General features: G+C 40.8%; 1 protein-coding gene and 1 long non-coding RNA gene across 4 annotated transcripts in view; one reads left to right on the top strand and one right to left on the bottom strand.

Annotated features, from left to right (window-relative positions):
* MYH11 (myosin heavy chain 11) overlaps positions 1–22,331 on the bottom strand; it is a 60,710-nt gene that overhangs the window by 34,436 nt on the left and 3,943 nt on the right. For all 3 annotated transcript variants that reach the window (XM_013176933.3, XM_013176931.3, XM_013176932.3), the window contains exons 2-5: positions 19,717–20,075; positions 14,902–15,058; positions 7,243–7,270; positions 24–126 (exon numbers count right to left, since the gene is read on the bottom strand). In XM_013176933.3, coding sequence (XP_013032387.2) covers positions 24–126; positions 7,243–7,270; positions 14,902–15,058; positions 19,717–20,058 — 630 coding nt within the window. In that variant the 5' untranslated portion in view covers positions 20,059–20,075. The remainder of the gene's footprint in view (positions 1–23; positions 127–7,242; positions 7,271–14,901; positions 15,059–19,716; positions 20,076–22,331) is intronic.
* Positions 111–18,879, top strand: LOC106033452 (uncharacterized). The gene is made up of 6 exons (XR_010825146.1): positions 111–156; positions 7,114–7,147; positions 7,780–7,902; positions 15,799–15,880; positions 16,428–16,531; positions 17,776–18,879. It is a non-coding gene; the product is annotated as an uncharacterized lncRNA (long non-coding RNA).

Raw genomic sequence — 22,331 nt, 5'->3', positions numbered from 1 at the left:
TGAATACAGAAAAGCTCACTTACAGTGATGCTGGTGTCCTTTTTGCCCTTATGTGATGAAGCAACAACAGCCAGGTACTGGATGACCTTTTTGGTATTTTCTGTCTTGCCAGCACCAGATTCACCTCTGAGGAAAAAGAAAATAAAACAAAAGAAGGTAACTGGTGGACTCCTGCCATTTGATGAGTTTGTTGTATAAAGACAAGACTAGAAACTGCCTGGCTCAGTATTTATCCCTGAACATGGTCTCTCCAAACCCACTTGACTTCAGCATGCAAAGAACACGGTATCAGAGCTGTATCTCTGTCCCATTAGTATTTTGATTGGACATTGGGCCATGTAAGGCAATTCTAAAGCACTTTTGTACAGCGCTTCATCTTGCTTTGGCAGTGTCTAAACATTTATGAGAACTGGGGCTGGCAGGGAATCTGCTCATATTTTAAGACCCAAAAAAATGCAACATTAACTATAATGTGGTACAAGAGTAAGAAAAAACATCAACAGTAATTGAACAGTTTTCTCATCTGAAACACTGGTATTAAAGCAAACTGACCGATTATATCAATGCTGTAGAATAAGGGAATGATACTGCCTTTTCTGATCTCCATGATCTTCAGACTTTCCTTGACCTCTGTAAGACCGGAGCTGGCACTGCCAGAGTTGTCCCAGCTAACCAGGTAGCAGGGGACTTAATGTGGGGACATTTCTGACCAGCAGAAGCGTCATCCTGGCTGTGCTCTGTGCAGTGTCTCTTGGGAAGCAGGAAGGTGGTATTAACTTTCTACCTCCCAGAGGATTTCCGGAGTTAAGTTTATTTACAACTCTTAAGCCCTCTCTTAAAGTAAAATGCTGGTTTTCTAAGTATAAATACAAGGACCAAATTTACAGTCTTTTCTCAGAAGTAAAACCATTTCCAGCCTACTTGTCCCTCTCTGTCACATTTCATTGTCTCACTTCTTCTAGATATCTTTGGCTCTGATGATTATATGGACTAAGATGTTTTTATCCTGTCCTGTCTCAGCAGTCAGAAAGTGCATTACTGTGGGTGTGGATGTAGTAAGTTAGTTCTTTCAACTCTATCAAGCTAGTGCTGTGAGGAGGGCAACAGTCTACATGTAAGTTGGACATCTCTCTCTTTGGGTTTGAATCTAAGTGGATTTAAAAATAAAATGAACAATACATATAAAAGCCCTATGGATATTTGTCAACTCTTTTGAAGCTGAAACTATTTAGCCGGATCCATTGCAGTTCTGCTTCTTTTCCTAATTAGGAAGTAGAGGAGTTAATTTTCCCTACCAAGGGACCAGTGAAAAATGGATGTTAAAAATATGAGTAAGTGCTAGGCAGAACTTTAAAGATGGGATGACATTGATGTAAACCTTAGAAAACCAGAAACAATTCCTGCCCAAGGTACACATGATAAGTGCTTCTTCTGACTTTTAGAGTTTTAACCAGAACTAATTGAGACGAATATGTTCCTTATCATCAGACCTGGGGTAATTTGTGCAGTTTAGAGGTTGGATTCAACCCTGCCTGGACTTCAGTGCTAAAACATTTCCATGTTTTATTGATAAAAATTAAGTGTCCTGGGAACTATTCCAAACTAAGCACACCAATTTGAAGACATAGGCATACTAAGTTTTCAAATAAATTTACCTTGCAACTTTGATACTTTGGAATAAAAGTAAAAACTTTCTTCAAACAAACCCTAGACTTTGAACTATTCTATTTTATTAAAGGTTATTTGTAGTTCATCACTACATGAATTGCATTTCCTTTCTCCCAGGGCAACAGTGCCCATCATTTGGCTTTCCCTGAATCCCTGTGAGTATTACCATATAAGGCATCATTTCACTTGTAATTATCCTACCATACTGCAATGCTGAAGTTGCTTAACGTTTTGTTCTGTGCTTGCTTTCCTTAACTCTTTGCTCCTGCATGAGCTGAGGGTTTTCCTATTTTCTGCAGCTACTCTTTGAGGCTTTAACTTCCTTTTGAAGTGGACAATAAAAAATTCTTCAACGTGAAATGGAAATGCTTCAAAACAAAATGGAAAACAGACAGGATCTCAATAGCTGCAAGGAAGAAAAAAATCTCTAAGGTCATTAAGTAATGAAGAATCATGTCCATAGCTGATGAACACTTCTAATTTTTCAGCACATCAGATCATTTTTAAATGTCCTTGGCAACACGCAGGTCTGATAAGCAAGTATTAATTAAACAACATTACTCTGAAGGATGCATCAGAGCTGTATGACAAGGTCTAGACTTCATCTCAGTGATAAAATACCATGTGTTTGAAAACTAAGTAATGAGGAGGAATAGCTAAATCGGGTTCAATGCCTTTACACATCAAGAAGCTTACACTTAGAAGGGAAAAGACCCAGGAGGAGGAGAGCATGTGACTCTCAGCTCCCTTCATAGGTGAATGAAACTCTTCCTATAACTATTGAGCTGCAGCAGAATTGGTCATGCTATTTTTTTCTCTGCATCTTTCTTGCAGTACCATCATTTCTGGGATGGCAGAAGCAACTTTTATTGTGAAATGACATGCAGAATCCCACCTGTTTAAAAATTGGCATGCTGTCTTCATTCTCAGTGATTCAATTGTTAAAGACCGGCCTTTTTCTTGCAAGCCTCTTGCAAGCAGTGATTTCGGCATGAACCATAACCAGTGGGGTTCCTCCCAGGAGGCATCTTCTGAGTGCCTGTTTTCCTCAGTCTTGTATCCCAAATCATGTTCCAAATGGGAATTTCATCATGCAAACTCTGTTAACCACTGTCCTAATCATCATCTTTTGGAAGCAGACCGATCATTTGTTTAACTGAAATATCTCAAGTCATTCTTGTTGCCTGCCATACAGAGGCAGCACATTTATTGCCAGAGCAGTTCTTTGCAACCAGCTCAGGTGGGCAATGCAATCTAACAAACAAACAAACAAAAAATAACAGCAAAAGCAGTTCCTGTTGCTCAGTTGTGATCAGTTCAATAGCAGTATTTAATCTGCTTCCCATACATATTTTCCTCCCAAGAAACTACCTTCCTTTCCCAGAGTAAAAAAGTTCACTAGGCTTACAGGCTTGCTCTGATAAAAAAAAACCAAACTCCAATTGTGTGGCATAGCTTAAATTTATTTCCCCTTTGTTTCTTGCCAGGATTTGTTTTTGGAACACTGTAAAGGATTTAAAGCACATAGCCCCCCATATAGTGCTCATCTATAACAGTTTTTTGTGCTATACAAGCTACTAAATCCTCCATGACTCCATTGCCTTCACCTTACATGAAAATTATCGTAGTTCAAATAGGTTTCCAAATTAGTACAAGTTGAGAGTGGGAAGCTGGCCCCACTGTTGTGGGGTGAGCCCAGTGTGTAGCTAGGACTACTGAATGTTTGGGCATAACAGGGAAAAAAATATTTTCAGAAGTGGATTTTTTATTGAAAACTTGAGAGCTTTCTATATTAATATTATGATATAAGACTTAGTTTAATTCCGCTTTTGGAAACATCTAAAAAGTTACAGAAGGATTTATTTTCAGCATTTGTTTCATCAAGCAATGAACCACAAAATTGACCATTCACACATCCCTTAATCTAGCTACCCTGGCACTGCGGGAAGCCTCTGTGCATAGAGCAGTCAATGAGGTGCTCCAAATCACATTAGGGCTTGGCAGGCTGCAGTATGAGATGTGCAAAGATAATGAAAATCTTTGTCCTAGACCATCTGAATCCCCCCAGAGACCTTGCTCAGAAGCCAACCCACTGATCCTCCTAGTTTGCTTATAAAAAAATTCCCAAAGGAGGCCAAGCTGTTTTGGCACCAAGCTCCACCTCGGGTCTAAAGCTACACAAGATAACCATGTGGGAGAAGAGCCAGGCAGCAATGTGTGCCAGCTCCAGCCTTTGAGATTTAGTGGGCTGGGAAAGAAGAGTTTAGCTCTCTTGTGGAGGAGGCTTTGCCTTACAGAACTTTGCAATCTGGAGGATGTCCTGGGTGTCTCTGCTTCTTGACACGTGCCAGGGGAGAAAGCAGGTGGGGGTCACGGGGCCCGGTGAGGCTCTGGACAGTTTGCCCAGAAAGAGGGAGGAAGGGGGAAATGGCAGGATGGTCACTGCCTTACTCAGAATTTTGTCTGTTGCTATGCCAAATTAAGTGGAATCAGTACCCTGCTACCATATGTTTTGATAGAGGCTAATCAAATAAAGTGAGCATATATAAAAAAAGTAAAAGCTAATGAAAAACTATTTGATTACATGTACAAATCGAGTGTTTAACAAACATTTGTTTTCTTAGGCTTCACATTTCCCCTATGCTTAGAGTTTTGATCAGATTTTTTTCCTCCTTCATTCAAGGCCAATTTTTGCTTAATTAAGGCTCGTGCCTGATACTTTTAGCCACATCTGGTTTCCAGAAAACAATATTCTACCCTCTCTTTTCAGGAAGTAGTTAAAATATTGTAACTCCAAGATCAGACAGGTGTAAGAGCAGATCTTTAAAGCATTTATGTGCTTAGCTATGCGAATAAGTACCTGTGGAATTTTGAGTAAAAAAAAAAACTTCTAAAAATTCCATCAGCATCCATTTGTATCTTTAGAAATCAAAACATAAAGGCCAGAAGTCTCCTTTGAGAGCTGGTGCCTTAAGTTGGAAGAAACTTGAAAAGTCACAAGCCTCTTCACTGGCCATTGCTTAGTTGCTGATGCACCGAGGCTGCTCAGGTCCCCAAGTGACTGGATAGTTATTCCTATTTGTTTTCTCCCTTCAGCAACACCTAATGTTCTGGTCCACAGCACCCAGGCCCTCAGCATGGTCTTTGCAAGAGTGAGTTCAGAATACTTCACGGCCAACTCAGATGTCAAAGAGGAGACACTACAGCGGGGTATTTCAGGGAATCCCAAGAGGCAGGCAGAGGAGGGGAGGCTGCCCAAAGCAGCATGGGGACTGAAACACGAAGATGAACAAGTATTAACTACCTGGATTTCCAGACATATGGAATAATGAGATTTCATACCCTTAGTGCAGAAGCATACGCTATGTTATGTTATGTTAAGTTATGATAATGATGTAATAATCCTTATATCTACATTTTTAACAATTTAGGTAGCAGGCTTTGGAAAGCTTGAGTCTACAGCTGTTTAAAGAAAAGATCCCAGCTGATCAGTGCCATGAGATCTTCAGTTGTTTTATTTTTTAGGGAAAAAGATAATTTCTTAGAGTTTTTAGCAATTATAAAATAATGTGAATTGTTTGTGCTTGAACACTGCCTAGCTGAAAGCCGTGAACTTTCTTGTTTCTGTACAGCCAAATAAGGCCAAAAAGGATGATAAACAAGTAGTCGTTAAAGCTGTGTACAATGATTTTAGCTTGACTAATCTTGATTTAAAAGACCAGCGAGAGCAATATTTCAAGCCATGGGTCACGATGCCCATCCAGTATACAGCAGTTACTCCAAATGTGGCTGTTTTCAAAGTGGGAAAGACATTTCACTCTCTCTATTTTATGCCTTAGTGGGGTGAAACACATAATGTTTCCAGCTTCTAGGTGGAAAAAAAAAAGGTATTCTTATATTCAATACATATGGTAGCTGTCAGAATTAGAATCCTTAAAGGATTTTCATTAACAAAAAGTCATAGGTTTGCCGAAGAAAGTTAGTTTTTTAAAAATCCTAATATTCCAAGGTTAAAAGAAGATCTGAAGAGTTACTAATGGAAAAATAAACTAAAGTACAGGAATAGAAGGAGGAAATGCATATTGCAAATTAGTCTTCATTACCATGACATGTTTCATCCTGGGAAAAAGTGTGATGTGAATTTTTATTTCATCTTTGCGTCGATTTTAGATTTGGTATTGGTTTTCATGTATTTTTGGACAGATTCTTGACTGATACACTGTCATGTAATGAAATCTGGTCACAAGAGAGGTCAGAGCTATGCTAGCCTTTAAGGTACTGTGTACAGTACGTGATTTGTACTTCTTAAATGATTAATTTGTTCAAGTCATCAGTGGCACTCACAAATACCTGTATGGCTGGTGATCACTAGCACTACTTTTTAAAAACTGTAGTATAAATATTCAGTCAGTCAGTAGCCACATTTTTATGGATGACCTTCCAAAACCAATTCGGTTTGGGATTGTGATGTGTATTTGCAATATAGGACAGACTACAGCATCACAGCATGATCCTGCTATAAACAATATGCATGCCATCTTCTACAAACAAGAATTTGATTTCACATGAATCAGATCCCACCCTTGATTGGCAGAACTGGAAGATGCCTAATACAACAAACACAAAATTAAGCCAAAAGCATTCTCGATGGCATTCAAGTAATAAACCCAACTGACTAGCCATAGAGAAATGCAGACATGGTCAAAATTGCAGGACAGATAGAAGATCCCCATCCAATTAAGGAGCCTGAGTGTTTTGCAGAAGTGGCTAGGAATGATAAACCTAGGAAAGGATTTTGAGGAGCAGTAAGTTGTGCACAGCAAGTGTTATTATGTTAAAATCTCTGCCTGACCCATGGTCACAATGTGGCACCACCTGAGCACTGGCAGGCCAAAACTCAAAGAGGAGGCCTTCAGCAACTCAGGACTCAGAAGAATAAGGGCTTTCAGAACAGGGCTGGCTTAGTTGCTATTTCACTATTGCCTAAAGCGACTACATCAAGACTACAGAAAGGTTCGATCCATACAGTGTGCACTTAGCCAGCACGCCATGGCCTTGCACACAGGCGGGCTGTGCCAGCAGGGAGGTGCCTGGTGTTGGTTGTTCTGGCTGCACTACATGCAAACAGTACAAAACAACATGAACTTAAGGGTCACATTTTTTATAACAACAACTGATTTAGGATATGTTGGTAAGCTACCAACACTTACAGATGAAAAGCTGCTCAGTAGATACCCAGGATGCTCCGTGTTCCTCAGTTTTCTGTTTCCTTTAGGGAACTCTTAAAGATCTCCTGTTCTCCCTAGACACAGTTTTACAACTACGGTCTCCGGCTGGTTGTTGTAAGCTCTAAATCTCTGAATTAAGAAAGTCAGTGTAAAGCAATAAGTTTGTGCGTTAAAAACTTCCTATGACATTGATACCTGCTTCTTTTTTCATCAACAGGTAAATCTTGGACTGGAGTTCAGGCTCATTGAAGGTGAGAATATATAGTTCCATCAAAATCGGAATTGATTTTGAATATGGAAAGACATAATAATACTGAGATATACTAAAATGGATGAGTTTACTTACGTGCACAGGATAGACTGGTCTTCTCGATCTGTGAATAAAGAAAAAAATCCATTAGGGAAAATGGCTAAGTCCTGACAGAAGCTGTTATATTTATAAGGACTTACATTGAGCAGTCTAGACCTTCCAAACTCTGGCAATTCATGATTAGTCAAAAATACAGGGTTCAGATCTTACATAATTTGCCTTCATATTTAAATAAGCATCTCTAATGGAAATATTTTGGACAAAAAAAAAAGAACAAAAGGTTAATAGTTCAAAAATATTTTTTGCAAATTCCATTAGAGATGAACTATAATGAGGACAGCAAGAGGATCAGGCTCTCTATAAGAAGATTATAATTGATAATTTCAAGCCTGAAACTCAAGTTTTTACTATGCTTATGAAGTATGGCTAGCAGCCCACTTCAGACAAAGTCTGGATAGATAAGGCATCAAAAACTAAAATGTTTGAAGCTGGCTATGGAAAGCTTTAGATTTTGAAAGCAGATCAGTCCAAATAACTGAATGATGTACTCAATATATTTTATTTCATATTTAGAGATAACTTTTTATCAAGAGGACCGATAATTTTCAAAAGCATATCAGCAAGAACATAAGTATTCTTCATATTTTACCATGAACAGGATTATCAAACACATACTGGATGAAAAATTATAAAAAGGTGAGCCAAAGTCTCCACTTCTACTGTGTAAGGCATTTAAGAGGTTTCTGTGCAGCAGAGTCCAATATGCCGCAATGCTGCAGCACATTTTAGGATTACATCAAAGCTCCATAATCTTGCCATGTACCTCCCTGTTCATGCATTTGGAGTCTAAGTTTCTCTTTACCTACAGAACTTTTACACAGAATTTTCTACCAAAAGGCTGATATCAGGTTAAGCTTAGGCTGTAATAGACAGTGAAAACACACTGAAGTTTCATAATGTGCTCCATAACACTAAAGTATTTCCCAAAGCTCTACTGAAAAGTCTGTGATAAAGGGAGGCTTTACAATTTGCCTCTGTGGAAAGATGTGTGTCTAGCACATTTACTGTGATCACTTCTGAAACAGAACTCTTTTTTTTTTTTCACCATGGGAATGGTCAAACTCTGGCACAGGTTGCCGAGAGAGGTGTGGTAACTCCACCCTTGGACACAGCTACAGGTAGACTTGATCAAGGCTCTGAGCAACCTGCCCTTGCGTGGAAGTTGGCCCTTCTTTGAGTGTGGCTGCCTCAATCTGCCATGTACAGACTGTAATATTTACCAGATGGAGAGCACACATTTGACCAGGGAAGCCTCTGGGCAAAGGTTAAGACCCAAAACCCTTCCTCATTTTATTCAGCGTGTTGGATGACTTGCAGGGCTACCTATCTGGTTGCTTGCCCTTATCGCTGACCCTGTATGTAATAAATGCCATGAGATAAACAAGCTTTCTGTACTGTGTAAAGATAATGGAGATAAATTCAACCTATTAAGCTTACAAGTTGTAATTGCTGCCTGGACCACAGCCAGCCTAGGAAAATCAGTAGTGGTTTCTGCTCTGGTGTGGATTGATATTAAACAACTGTATTTAGTCCCAGTTCTCCAGTAACATTTGAGCAGATGCTATAACATTGACTGCTTTATTGATCACTTCCACAGCAAATGGCACCACTTTACCACTTTAGTCAGTAAATTGGTGTAAAATGAATCATTACATTGCTGTTGGAGGTATTTGTCAGCAATTAACATTGCAGGACTCTTCCACGTACACATTTTGGAGAAGAGGAACTGTGAGCCATGTTTACTTTTTGCTGCAAGATACTGAGCTAGGCTTTCTCTTAGGTTAAAAAAAGTGAGAACACAGTAAAATTTTGCTAAAAATACACTGTTGTGTAAATAGAAACCATGGGCATATATTGATATTACATCACAAACTCATAAATACCATAAAGAAAACAAAATTGACTCCTTGATACAGCGTTGCCAGTGGAAATTCTGAGCTCAGGGAACATTTGAAAAAATCAGTTTCCTCCAAGCCAAGTGTTTTCTCACTTCTCTTTGCTGCCCATTGCTGCCCCTCTTTTCCTCCCCAGTAAGTGACAGACCCCTCTTGAAGGTGTCTCATAAACTGGCCCACCACAGGAGTTTGCACAAGTGCATGTATATGGGCAGCTTGGCTAAAATGTAAGAAAAAAGGAATGGGAAGGTCAGGAGTTACACCAAGTGCCCTCTGGGCCAGTGAACAGACCATACAAGCCAAGCAGGAGGTACTGAATTTCTTCAAACTCAGACAGCCCAGCCCCTTGTGCAGGTACTGGAAACAAAGCAGAATAAGGAGGAAAAGGAGAGAAGGGTGAGTCTTTGGTGTGCTGCCAGAGGCAAGGTCTACTAGCTCCCCAAGAAGGAAAGGGTGCCTCTGGTGAAGCGGCACTGTGTGACACTGATATGCAACCTGAGGGCTACTGGGATTCTTAGAGGGAAAAGGAAAACTTCGTTTTCAGCTTTCTCTTGTAATCCCAAATGGCTTCTGGGATCATACCTGTGCAATTTGATCATTCCCTGTAGGTGAGCTGCCCCATGGCATTCTTGCAGAACTCTGTGAGGGAGCAGTGAGAAAAAGCTCCTTTCTTGGTCACTGGACTTAGCCCCTTCAAATGTCCTGTATACTTGGCAGCCATATGAAGTTCTGAAGTTTTAAGCCCTATGTTGCTGAGCTGTGCATCCTGTCCTGCGAAACCTCACACCAATAAACTGACCTATGCACATTCATGGAATGAGAATGCCTGAAAATGCTATATTACCTTCAGAAGTTTTAACAAATTGCAACAGTAAGGATGGAACGTATCAGGAAACCTAATCCTAATTTGTTATGCCATGATCTGCAAATACCTGCCTCATTTACTTTCCAGGACTCTCCAGATTGATTGCTTCTATTTCTGTTCTGGAATATTTTATTCTATGTAGGAAGGATTGTACCCTGTTTTAGGAGTCTGCAACTTTATGTGGGTCAATTTATCAGAAGAAAATGACTCACAAAATAAAGCTACTTAAGTATAATTTCAGGGGTTTACGAAGTATCAAAATATGTTTGCTATCTTCCAAAATCTCTTTGGTTAATTCCTTTTTTGAAAGATTGATACTACCTGGAAGACTATCCTATCCTGTATTTCTATACCCCCTCTATGTCCATATTAGACATTTTGGATATTTCTGTGTTTTCTCCTCAGCTCTAACAACATACAGACCTACTTCACAGTCTAAAAGCCACTAGCTTTCCTAACCCTGCAACTGACTTTTTTTTTTCCTTTTTTTTTTCTGGAATCTGCTTCACTTTTTCAGCAAACACCTCCAGTCTGCTTGTAAGAATCATATGCCCCTCTGTTCTCAATAGACCAGCTAGTTCTGCTTAATCACAAACAAAATCAGATGGTTTATCACAATGAAGCAGCAAGTTGGCAGCTTTACCATAAAAGGGAAAAACAGACTGAAGCCATGCTCCAACACTCGCTTACTGCTTCTTTACATTTGTTAATAACCACACTGCCTAAAGGGGACATTTCTGTACAGTCCTGCTAAGGACACAGTAAACAGCTGGCTTTTCACAGCAGCCTCCTTTTCTAGGACCTTGGGAACTGTGCTCCCCTCCCATACCTCCCAGTAACTAACCAGGTTGTTTGTTTTTCCATCTTTAACTCAAGCTTGCTTACAAAGTCGTTGCATAAAAATGGCTTTGCAGAAAATAGATAAGTTTCTCAGAGTTGCAGGAAGCCTCAGTATGTCTTCTCTATATCATTTATTGCTAGAGCACTTAATAAAAATCTAATCTTCCACGTTAACATTTTATATCTATTATTACTGCTACATAACCTGACCTTTTGCATTTGTGCTGTTTACTGCTCATTTGCTGTTTGCCACCTGTAGCGGAGATGGCAGAAGGCAGCAGAATTACTCATTCTTACTGGACCAGTGTCTGAGCTCAGCCACCACTGGAAGCTGGCAGTGGTGCAGGAAGCCATCCATCCACCCACCTCTGGCTCCTCTTCCCTGCCCTGCGCTGCTCTCTCTTACATGAAGGCATGATGCAGCAGCAAGGCTGGCGTGCACTTTAAAACTGTCCCAGCAAAAAGCAAGGGGTGATTGTAACCTGGAACAGTTCTGTGTGATGACTGAGTGAAGAATAATGCTGACAGTGTTGGAATAAGGGGGTTGCATAGCAGCTGCGCTCCTGGAAAGCTACTGCCTCCGTAACACAGGAGAGAGAGGTGAGTACAGAAGCATAGGGTGTTTTTTTATGATCACAGTCTCTAAGTGTAGTAGTAGTCAGCTAGCTGGTCTGTAAAGGCGGTTAGTTCAGTGAGGTAGCTCCTGGGGCCAGATACACACATAAAATGTTCTCTTGGAATATTATATTCTCCTGGATTTTTAGATGAAAGAAAAATTCTTGTTCTGTATGGAAATGAGCATGAAAGAATGACTGTGCCTGGGCCATAATTGTACTGCATTAGTGACATGTGGTAAGCTGCAGATTCAACAAGACATTCAGCACCCCAGTTTGAGCATGGCAGAGCATGGCTGTGATTTGGAAAAGATCACCAGTCCTCATAACAACCTGGTGCATGTGGGCATTTTATCTCTGTCCAGCCAACATCTCCATTAATTCCCACGTCCTGTGAGAAGTCAGCTTTTCCGCATATTTGGAAGAAAGTCCAATTATCTGATTTCTGTTAACCATGACTAAGTGTTACTACCAGAACAACTTTGATAGGACTTAAGCATCATCCCTAAGGAATACATTAACCAAGTAAGTCTCAAAAGCAGAGGAGGGGCACAGAGTGCCCTGCTCGTGCCTTTTGCTGGATATTTGTGCCAATAGAGAGGCTGAGAATATGAAGGGTTTTAATTCCCAGCTGATGAACCTGCAACAGGAAAATCTACAGACGCTATGGCTTGGTTCACTGAGATACAGAGGTTCCTTCGGGCATCTGAACAAGCTGACTGCTCTTGGCCAAGCAGCCCTGGTCAAGCAGTACTAGCATGTAATTCTTCAGTCTCATGAACCTAAGATATATTTTACTTTGGCAAGAAGAAACTATGCAAGTTTCCCAGATAAGGAGCAATACTGAAATTTCACAAGGAAAACATTCAGTGCCCCGATCCATGTTTATGAGTAAGAATTTCTGTTTATACTCCATTTGTAAACATGCTAACAAAGACCTACAAAGCATTCTGTGCCTATATGTATTGCGTGCACACACACACACAATTACATTGATGACTACTTTCACCACTCCAGTGTGAATACAATTTGGCTGAATAACTAGAGTTATTTTGAGGTTTGGTTTAGTTTTATGCACAAAATATGAGTCTGTTTTTCCAAACAAAAGCACAGCTTTAAAAGCAGCTGGGGCCCTCCTCAGAGATGGAGAGACTCCAAAGTGGCATGTGCAAGTAAATAAGCAAGAAAAGCGTAGGTGTCCTGGGCTTGTGATGCAAGCTGTTGTGGGAAGGCTCCCCGGCTGCCGTGCCAGCTGTGCCTGGTTGGGATGGGAGACAGCAGAAGAGCTCCCTCTTAAATGTTCAGCTTATGATCTGTTCCCTCCTCCTTTTTTATTCCCTTCCTTCCTATTTGTTCTCCCCCTCTTCTTTGCTGCCAGGAAGTTTTCCTTGCAAAAGGGACACAAATCCTGAGGCGTGAAGCTTCCCCAGGAGTCGGTAGGGTCAGGACATTATTCCAAGCACCAAAAAAGTGAAGAGAATGAAGGAAAAGCATACAGTTGTGCTGCCTCCTCCTCCCAGCACCCAGCCTGACAGGCACAGCTGAATCCCTGCTGTTCTAGGTGCAGTTAATGGCCACAGTGAAGGGCAACAAAGCTCAGGTGGCTTCAGCAGGGCACGTTAGGAAGAACAGGAGAGAAAAAGAGTGAAAGAGGTCCTTATGCTGCTGGGATCAGGCAGAGAACTGATACTGTTTTCATCTTAAGCAGAAAAATTGTGCATACTTCTATGGTGAAACAATTCTTATTTTTTAGCATAGGTATAGTATTATGTTCTTTTCTGCAGGTAGTTTGAGGTCCTTCCTAGGTGTTTTTTCCCCCCGTCACATTTTTAGGGGACAAACAGCAGAGTTCTGCACTGCTGAATGGGAGAATACTGCTAAGCTTCTTGCAGAGCTTCCACATGAGGCTTGCTACTTAAAGGATTTGGGGAAAAGTAGACCGTTCTGGCTTCAGGGGCTGTTCAGAGCCCTTTGCAGTGCTGTATGCAGAGCACTGAGCTTGAGAGATGACCTAGAAGACAAATATGTGACTGTAGCTTACAGGGATCTGCTTATACCAAGTAAGTTTCTTTTAGCTGTGGCTCCACCAGAAATTAGATTTACTGCATCATGTTATTCTAAAAGCTTGCACCTGCCCACTTAGCCCTAAATATTTTATGTGCCTGTCTTCATGAATAACTGCTGTTACATTAAGGAAGGAAGGAAGTCTGTTTTCACTGTGTCTGGTATTGCTATGTTATTGATCCTCATTTGCTGCACCGTAATTCTGCCTTCAGGGATGCCTTCATAAAATAAGCTGACATAGTTCCAGAAAAGAAATGTCACATAAGCAATAGGAAGAAAAGAGTTGCTATTGTAAGGCAGATATGTAGTTCTCTGCGTTTAGAGTTGAATTAATTCAAGCACTTGTATGTCTGAAAAAGTAAGATCCTGAAGTTAGGAACCAAAGTTACTATTAGCTGCTCAACTTAAATTTAAGTAAATGATCTTCAGGAATTTTAAGGTTTTTGTTATCTGGATTATTTTGTTAGCATTACTGTTAGTACATATAAGTACTCAAGACTGCTGGGGGGAGAAAAGAAGATGTTTATTGTTTTTCCCCAGTCAGACTTGAAACTCATAAACCTAAAAGCCTTAAGCTCCAAATCAGGCAGCCCTAAACTTTGGGGCTGAGCCATAGTCACCTGCAGGATCAGGCCCCTAATGAGGGCATTTAAATCTCAAAGCATTCTGCATCCTCCTGGTTCTCTGGAGCACCCAAGGTTGCAGCAGGATGGCAACCAGTCATGTCCCTGCAGCCTGTAGGTGCTGCAGCCTCTATGTTCACCTCTGTAGCTTTTTTGTCCCTAAGCAATCTTTCACTAGAACAACATCCCCTTGGTCTGTCAGTAGTGACTGCGGAAATTCCCTGTGAATTTCTAAGGTTTCATTTGTACACTTTGCAGTCTCCTTTCCTGCTCTGTTAGGAAACAGAGCACATCAAAACTCAGGACTCCAAAGCATTAGGCAGTTAATGAAAGTAGCCCCGAAATGTTATTTGAATTTGCTTGCTAGGAGAGAGAGAAGCAATGCCGACAGATGCAGCAGCGTTAGCAGCTAACTTTGGAATAGTCTCCACTGGTGGAAAGGGAGCGTTTTCCATGCCCGTATTTGCCAAAACTATTTGCTCAACTTTGAAACCTTCCCACATGCCTCGACACAGATGGGTAAAAGGATTGTTTTTCCTTTTTGAGTCACAGTGTTTGTGGACTGCCGTTCCTGCCAAAGAATTCCTCCGAAACTTCTCGAAAGGCCGTGTCTCCCTCTGGATCAGACCTTTTCTGACTGTGCTTCTTGCAGGAGCACATGTGGAGCTCTCAGTTGTTTTCTCCCACATTATGGTGCAGAGATTTCTAAGAACAGCAGCATTAAACTCGCCTACCTTGCAGCATGCTCCTGTAGGCTGTGTCCGCAATAGCATAGATGTGGGGTGGCATTTCGTGCCTCTTCTTTCCCTTGTACATGTCAATAATCTTCTCTGAATAAATGGGCAGCTGTTTGTATGGATTTATCACAACACAGAAGAGACCTGAATAAGTCTGCAAGAAAATTCAAATAAAAACGGGAATCAATATCACGTACTGTCTCTATCTCGCGAAACACAGGCATCAGTTGCATTGAACTATAACAGCATTTTAGCAAATAACACTTTCTTTTGTATATCACTTAGCTTGACAAATGAGGCTGTAATTTTTGAATGTACATGTATGGATGCAGTTTCCAAGTGCACAAATATTTATTTCTAATAAGCAAACAGTCAGAAAGCATGTGAATTTAGCTGCCTGTAGAAACACCATGCATCGATTTGATGTTGCCGGTTTCTTTTTACTTTAGCTATTTTCAGTACATAGTGAATCACCCTTATTTGTGATGACATTACTCTAGTGGTTCATAATATTTCTTCGTATGTGTATTTGAATACTGGAATTCATTCTTTACTCAGGCAGGTGTCAAATTTTGTAAATCTTAAATAAGAAACTTGGTTTGATGTTGCAAAGTCATTTTTAAAAAGATGATGTGACTACCATGTAGCAGTAATAATTGAAGTGAGTCCTTGAAAAAAATTACTCAATTTCCAAATAGATGTTTTATTAGAAATGTCCTATGCCTTCGCTATGTAACTATTTCTGTAAGAGATTCAAGGAAAATTGTTTTATATTTAAGGTTTACTGAAGGTATTCATATAAAAATATGTATGTAAACAAGCAAAACAGTGGCTAGCAGTTGATAACTGTTCATCCAGGTTTTGTTAATTTTTTAAAATTTTCCTTTATTTCAGGAAGCTCCAGCTATCGAACTGAGAACAGAAGTAATAGCACCTGATAGTAGATGATGACCCACATCACAAATGGTTACCAAAAGTAAGTAATTTTCAAGGGTTTAATAAATAAACACAAAAATTATTAATAATAATAATAAAAAGTGAGATTATAGCTGCAGCCTTTAAGCCAGCTGTTAATTTTAAAACCATGCCAATCTGGGGGAAAAAAAAAAAGAAATAATGAAATTGTGTTCTTTATAACTTAGACATAAGGTGTTGGTATTCCCCCGCTGCGTGAGTGAGTGCTTTGTGGTGCTCAGCTGCTGCCTTGCCCTAACCTTGGGGCTGTGTCCAAGGATGGCTCAAGCCACCTAGGCTCCCCCATTAGGAACCAGGGCAGCGCAGGACTGTAAAATGCCATCTCGGAGGCTCGGATCTGGGCACAGGGATTTCCCTTTCCTGACCATATTAGGAAATGGCACAACACAGTCTCGGCACAGCCTGAGCACTTTATATGGTATTCAGCAAACAGGGCGAGAGCATCCATCAGCTCCTAGCAGTGAGGAGCAGGTTGGGTGCTCCGTGCTGGGCAGGAGAACGTCTGGCGTGCTTTGGCTGTTGATGAGGGCCTCTCCTACTTTTTACAGGTTGTGATTGTGTTTCCATGTGCTCAAGTGAGATAACTAGAAAACGGAGTTCAGGATCTTCTTCAGCTCTTGATATCCCCAAGCTAAAAACTTTGCTGTGGAAGGTAAATCATTACTGTGCTGGCTTTTCATTGACACCAGAGCTTAGGATGAAACTCTGTGCTAATTGTATTGAAATGAACTTTATTGCTGCAGGGATGACACAGTTGAAAAGGGCTATAATCTTTATACCAGAATAACCTCAAGGCCCTAAATGGAAGGACAATAATGCCTTTTTTTTCAGTAGAAATAGAGTTACTGTATATCCTCAGCTAATAATTCCCAAGTAAGTAAAATAATATGAGAGTAAATTTCTGATTCAGAAAATTAATTAGGCCTCACTTCCCTGAGATTTATAGACATTTTCCTGACTTTCATCATGCAGAGTCCAAATGCCCCTATATAGCTATCTATTTGCACTTGTAAGAGCTAATTTGGAGGCACAAGAAGCAGGTTACTAAAGGGAAATAGCCTGAGCTGACAAAGTTCAGGAATCCCCATTTCTGACTGGCCTGTGAGTGATACCTTCTCTCACCTGAGGGAAGTTAACCAAGACTTTGTGGTTTCACCACTCATAATTCTAGGTCTCTACTTTGCAAAGATTTGGGGAAAACAGATTAATGTATGCAGTATTTTGAAGGCAAAGAAACCAGTTGGCTAAGCATGGGCTTTAAAGTGGTGAATTTGAAGTTTCTGTGCTTTGGATTATTCTCCTGGGTTATGGTCCCTCCTGGGAGGGGGGCCTGCCATCGTGTCCCTCCTGGGGGATCTGAAGGCAGGACCTGGTCTGAAGTATTTTAGGGATACTGTCTGCACATGACTGCTGTCTCTTGGACAGCCACCACTGATTGGTATGTAAGAGAGATTGATGCAAATACACGCGTCTATGTTGTAAATGTCTAAATTTAGGCAGAAGAATCCCGCCACTGGCTCCACCATGCATATATAATTTTCTGTAGACAAGAAACCATTCTGCACTGTTGAGCAAAGACTGAATGAATAGTGCCTGTGAATGCAGGTACAAGAAACTTGATTCTGCTTGCAAATCCATTGAAGCTAAGATGCTATTTTATTTATGTTTATACCATCATTTTTAGTCTAATTTCTGCACGGACAAGACAGATTCTGTTTGTTTTAAACAATGTGAAACAGGAGTTTGCCTTTCTTCAAGTAACTCTGATGAAGAAAAAGGCCAGGGTGTTCTTCCAGTCTATGGTCACTCTGAATTACTGTACTCAATCTTTTCTATTTAGTAATGTTTAATTTAAATGCAAGAGTATGTAATTTATTTATTTATTTTTCCTTCTAGGTTGGCTTTTTTTCCTGTAGTGTAATGGGGAATCCTTGCTTGCATCAGTGATGCTCTGAAGGGAAGAATATTAAGGTCATGTTTTCCTTGTATGTGTGGGACTCCAAGGGAGGCAATGTCGGCAGTGCTTGGCAAAGGGAGGAGATGGTGGTTTACAGTTAGTTTTGCAAATGGATGAGAACAGAGCCAAAAATTCTGTTTGTTTTTAGGGCTTTTTTTTTTTTTAACCTCAAAAGGTATGACATATGACAGTGTTTAGCAGGGCAGTACTGTGTAAGGCTGGACATTTTTAAAGCAGTTTTAGGTTTCCTGAAAATACTAAGAACTTGTAATATGAGTAAAAGTAATTTCTTTATAACTGTTCATTTTCCACTATCTTAAAATGTGGTATCTTGAGACAGAGGCTAATTTCAGGTACACTTCAAGTTTGGACTCAATGAAAACAAATTTTAAAGCAGTGGATGGTGCAATTAAATTATCTCCCTCTTCATGCAAAAAGTGGAAGCTCCACAAAACCCTACAAAGTAAACTGACTGCAAGTCCTGAAATATCTAGTCAGTGTTATTTAATACAAACAAACACCACCCCCCACCTTTTATCACTCTAAACAACTAGTAATTCTTTTTAAATCTTGGAACAGCACAAAGCAATTCTGGACAAATTCCATTTCAGTAATTAATGCTTTGTGCTCTAATATAATAATAATACATAGCTCCCTCTGTTCACCTGCAAACATAGAATCCAATAAACTCAGATCTGAAAGTGTGGAAAGTCTAGCTTCTTTCAGGCATCTTGATGATGTGCGTTTTAGTACATTCCTGCAGGAAAGATCTTGAGCTTTAGCTCTTTTAAGTTGTGCATTACAAAGGGTTTCGTTGTTGTACTATATATAACTGTCTTATTTTCTGCTTCATTTCCTACCTTCCAATTTAGCATTCCTCATGTTAAAGCGAGCTCTACTCCTGCCTCCAAAACCACGTTACTTAAGCTCTGTGCTTTCTTTCATTCACCAGTGGTCTGTCATGCAAGTAAAATTTCCATAGATTGAAACTATTGATGACTTCTCTACAATGTAGCACAGGGATTATCCATGTAAAATCAAAGGTAACTGCTAAGTTCTGTGGAAACTTCCTGTGGTTTCTTACTGTGCAGTTTGTAACTATTGGCACAGCTACGCTACAGGGTTGTTAATGGCAAAATATGCTGGTGTTAACACACTTGTGTGGATTGGAAGACAGAAGAATCTTGGCCCTACATCACATTAACGAGAGGAGATTGCAATTTGCCCAGGCTTGTCTGATCTGTGAGTTGACCAACAGGGAGAAAAAAAAATCAATGTTGTAGTAGCTGTGTCTTTCATTCAGTATTGCACTGAAGGATAGGAGTACCCAATTGGATTCTGGTGGGATCACTTGTTTATTCAAACATAAGGTTTTACTCAAGAACTCACCAAACCAGAACTTCTCAGCTGTCTTTCAGTGGGAGTTTTGCCTGAGAAAAGACTACGTGGCATGGCTTTTCTGTATGTTCTCTTTTTAAGTTACTGCTGGAGCATATGAACTGGAACCTTCTCAAGTTTCCATTCAAGTCATTGAAAAGCCCCTACTGACCTTCAGAGCATGAGGACTGAGGTGGTGGTTAACTATTAGTGGGTACTCTCCAAATGACATCATCATTTCAGAATTAGCAAGCTTTGGGGAAGAAACCTTCACACGTTTTAATTTAGTTGAATAAAGAAGCAATTATTAAAGAGGCAGAATAGTAATGGAGAATAAAGTCAACTAGATACATTTTTGGTTTGAGGTCCTGTTGCTGAGGCAGGTGTACTTGCATGGCTGTGTTACACCAGGACTGTATCCCTGACAGCAGCTGGGGTCCACTTTGTTCGTGACAGGACATGGTAGCATGCAATAAGAAATGTGTGCATTTGTCTCTACTTACATAAATTAAACCTGAGAAGTATCTCTCCCTTAGATTGTGCAGCACTGAAGCTTCATTGAGGCAGGTCAGCTCTGCCATGTCTTCCACTTTGGAGAACTTTGGCGGGTTCATCTTCTGGATGTCATCTTTGCTCAGTGTCACTTTCTTTCCATTTTCCGTCAGTTCAACTGTCACCTCATCCCCTTTCTCTTCCTTGATACTTGCTGCTTCAAATCCATGTTTCTCTGATGGAACCCAAACCAGTCTCTTCGCTGACCAGTCAGCCTGGGCAAGTGGGTTATTAATGAAGTTTTTGTCCACAAAGAGGAATTTCTCATCATCGCTGAGAGGTTTTTGAGCCATTTTGACTCAGTAGTCACCTGTTGAGGAAGCAAAATATTCTGCTTTAAAAGGGAGGTAAATATGGAGGTGGTCCAGGCAATCTGATATTTGTCAAATCTGTGCCATGTGGTAGATCCAAAGCCCTGTAGGTCCTGTGTCATATCCTACATTTTCATGCAGATATTTTAGGGTGCCAGTTTAGATACCTTAGAGAATCTGTGCTTAGATACCTGAGTCCCACTCTTATGTTACCATGACTGAAATCATCTAAATCAAAACCTTCAGAGAACTAAAACAAATGAGGACACCTGAGCTTATTACCTTCATTTTGCTTATATCGTACTGAAGATCAGAGAGAAAAGTAAGGCATAATTAGCATCTATGCAATTAGACTGTCAGGATTGCACCAAGGCTACCATCTGAACAGTTCCCTGCAGCCTCATCTCTTGCCCATCACTAAGCTAGTTGAATTTATATATATTCACTAAGTTAATTGAATTCAGATATATTCAAAATTTATCATTGCCCAAATACTGTTGGGTGTGTACCGAAATACTAGTATAAAGAAATAATTAGTGGAAGAACAGTTCCCAGGCTGTGTTCCAGAAAGAACAGAAATGAACTCTTCCTGTGAAGGACTATTTCCAATCTCTCTAATATCATTTCATTTGGAGAAGAAAAAGATTAAGAGAAAATCAGAAGGAAAAAACTTAATGTTTGAAAGCAAACTCAGAGGACACAAAACCCAACCAAAATAAAACCAACCACTGCTATCAGTAGTGCTGTTGAAGGAGAAGTAATTTAGAATTATTTTCTTTCTGTGGCTCAGACAATGAGAGCTGATCATTTATGAAGAAATAATGTCCACCACGTGACAGACAGGGAAAAGAAATAAAACAAGTTACTAGATATTTGGACTTGGATAAAGCTGCTGGATGTATCTGCTCTGCAGGTGAGAGTAACGGGAGGGTTTTGGCTGCTGTGCTGTGTTGGGAGGGAGGAGGCAGCTTCTTTCCTGCACTGGCCATTACAAGTCAGGATGCAGCTGCAGCAGGTAGGCTGATAACACTGGAGTGTTCCTACATGTGGGACACACAGCCCTCAATGAGAAAAGGGGTAAACAGAGGTCTTGTGGTTTGCTACAGGACAGGAAAAGCATGGTGCTAGTCAGGAAACCTGCTGTGCAGCAGAGCAGAGGGCAGCTGCGGAGAGCGCGGAAGAGTATGGCTGAGAAAAACATCACCAGGAGACAGAGGCTTTTTCATTTCCTTATTGAGAGTGAATTTAATATTTACAGTATTCAGACAAACACAAATCTTGAGGGACTTTGGAGAACTGAATGCTAAAGATGTCTGCAATCAACCCATAAGCAGAATGATATTTGTAAAGACCCAGCTCTGTGGTATGTGGCCAAATGGACACCCTGTACTCAGGGAGTATTGGAGAGTGATTTCCAAGTATTTGTCTCCAGAGCCTTTCCACAGATTAATATTTTTTGCAAGGCCAGGCTGTGTGAGGGGTCTGAGAGAGAAGCATGGATCATGCAGAAGGTGACCTAAAGCTTAAAAACAAAACTAGGATTTTAGAGGCACATGAAAGGGTTAGCTGATATCCCTGTGGAAATCAGAAGCCCTGACTCTTTAAACTCCCTTGACAATGCTCTCATGTAACAAAATCCATCTTTCCTTTACATATGATTGCTCTAGAGCCACCTAGTCTGAAAAACTCTAAGAGGAGATTTTACTCAGGTCATCGATGAGCACACGATGTAGGTGGTGAGGTGGGTAAATGGGAGGCAGATCCTAACAGCTTGGTTCTGTGCTTCACCACTTGCCCATGCACGGCATTCTCTGCTGTCAAGTCCCAGTGAGGGAGCTCTGCAAGATGTGGCCCTTTGCAGGCTCCCAGGAGATTCTTGGAAGAGAGCTCCAAGAGGAAACTATTTGACCTCTGTGTGGATTAAGGCAGAAAATGTTCCCTCCTTGCCAAGAGGGCTGGTAGAGCCGCACAGTTCCAATAATGGAGATGGTATTCTCTTCAGCTGAGCTTTCCAGCTGGCGGCTGCAGGGTGAAGCCGGCTGGACAGAGCTGCAGCTCCAAGAGCAGGCTTCAGGGAGCAGCAGGAGCCTGCCACAGCCTCTCTGCTCCTGCTGCGGTAGCAGTGGGCAAGGCACGTTCTCCACCCCATGCCCCAGCAGCACGTAAGGAACTGCTACAGAGGGGTGGGAGGATTTTGGGTTGCCATAGGGCCAGAAGAGAGAGCTACGTAGTCATGCTGAAAGGCTGGATCCTGC

Source organism: Anser cygnoides, chromosome 15 (genome assembly GCF_040182565.1).
Source record: "Anser cygnoides isolate HZ-2024a breed goose chromosome 15, Taihu_goose_T2T_genome, whole genome shotgun sequence".
Taxonomy (NCBI): Eukaryota; Metazoa; Chordata; class Aves; order Anseriformes; family Anatidae; genus Anser; species Anser cygnoides.
This window is presented reverse-complemented; position numbering and strand designations above follow the sequence as displayed.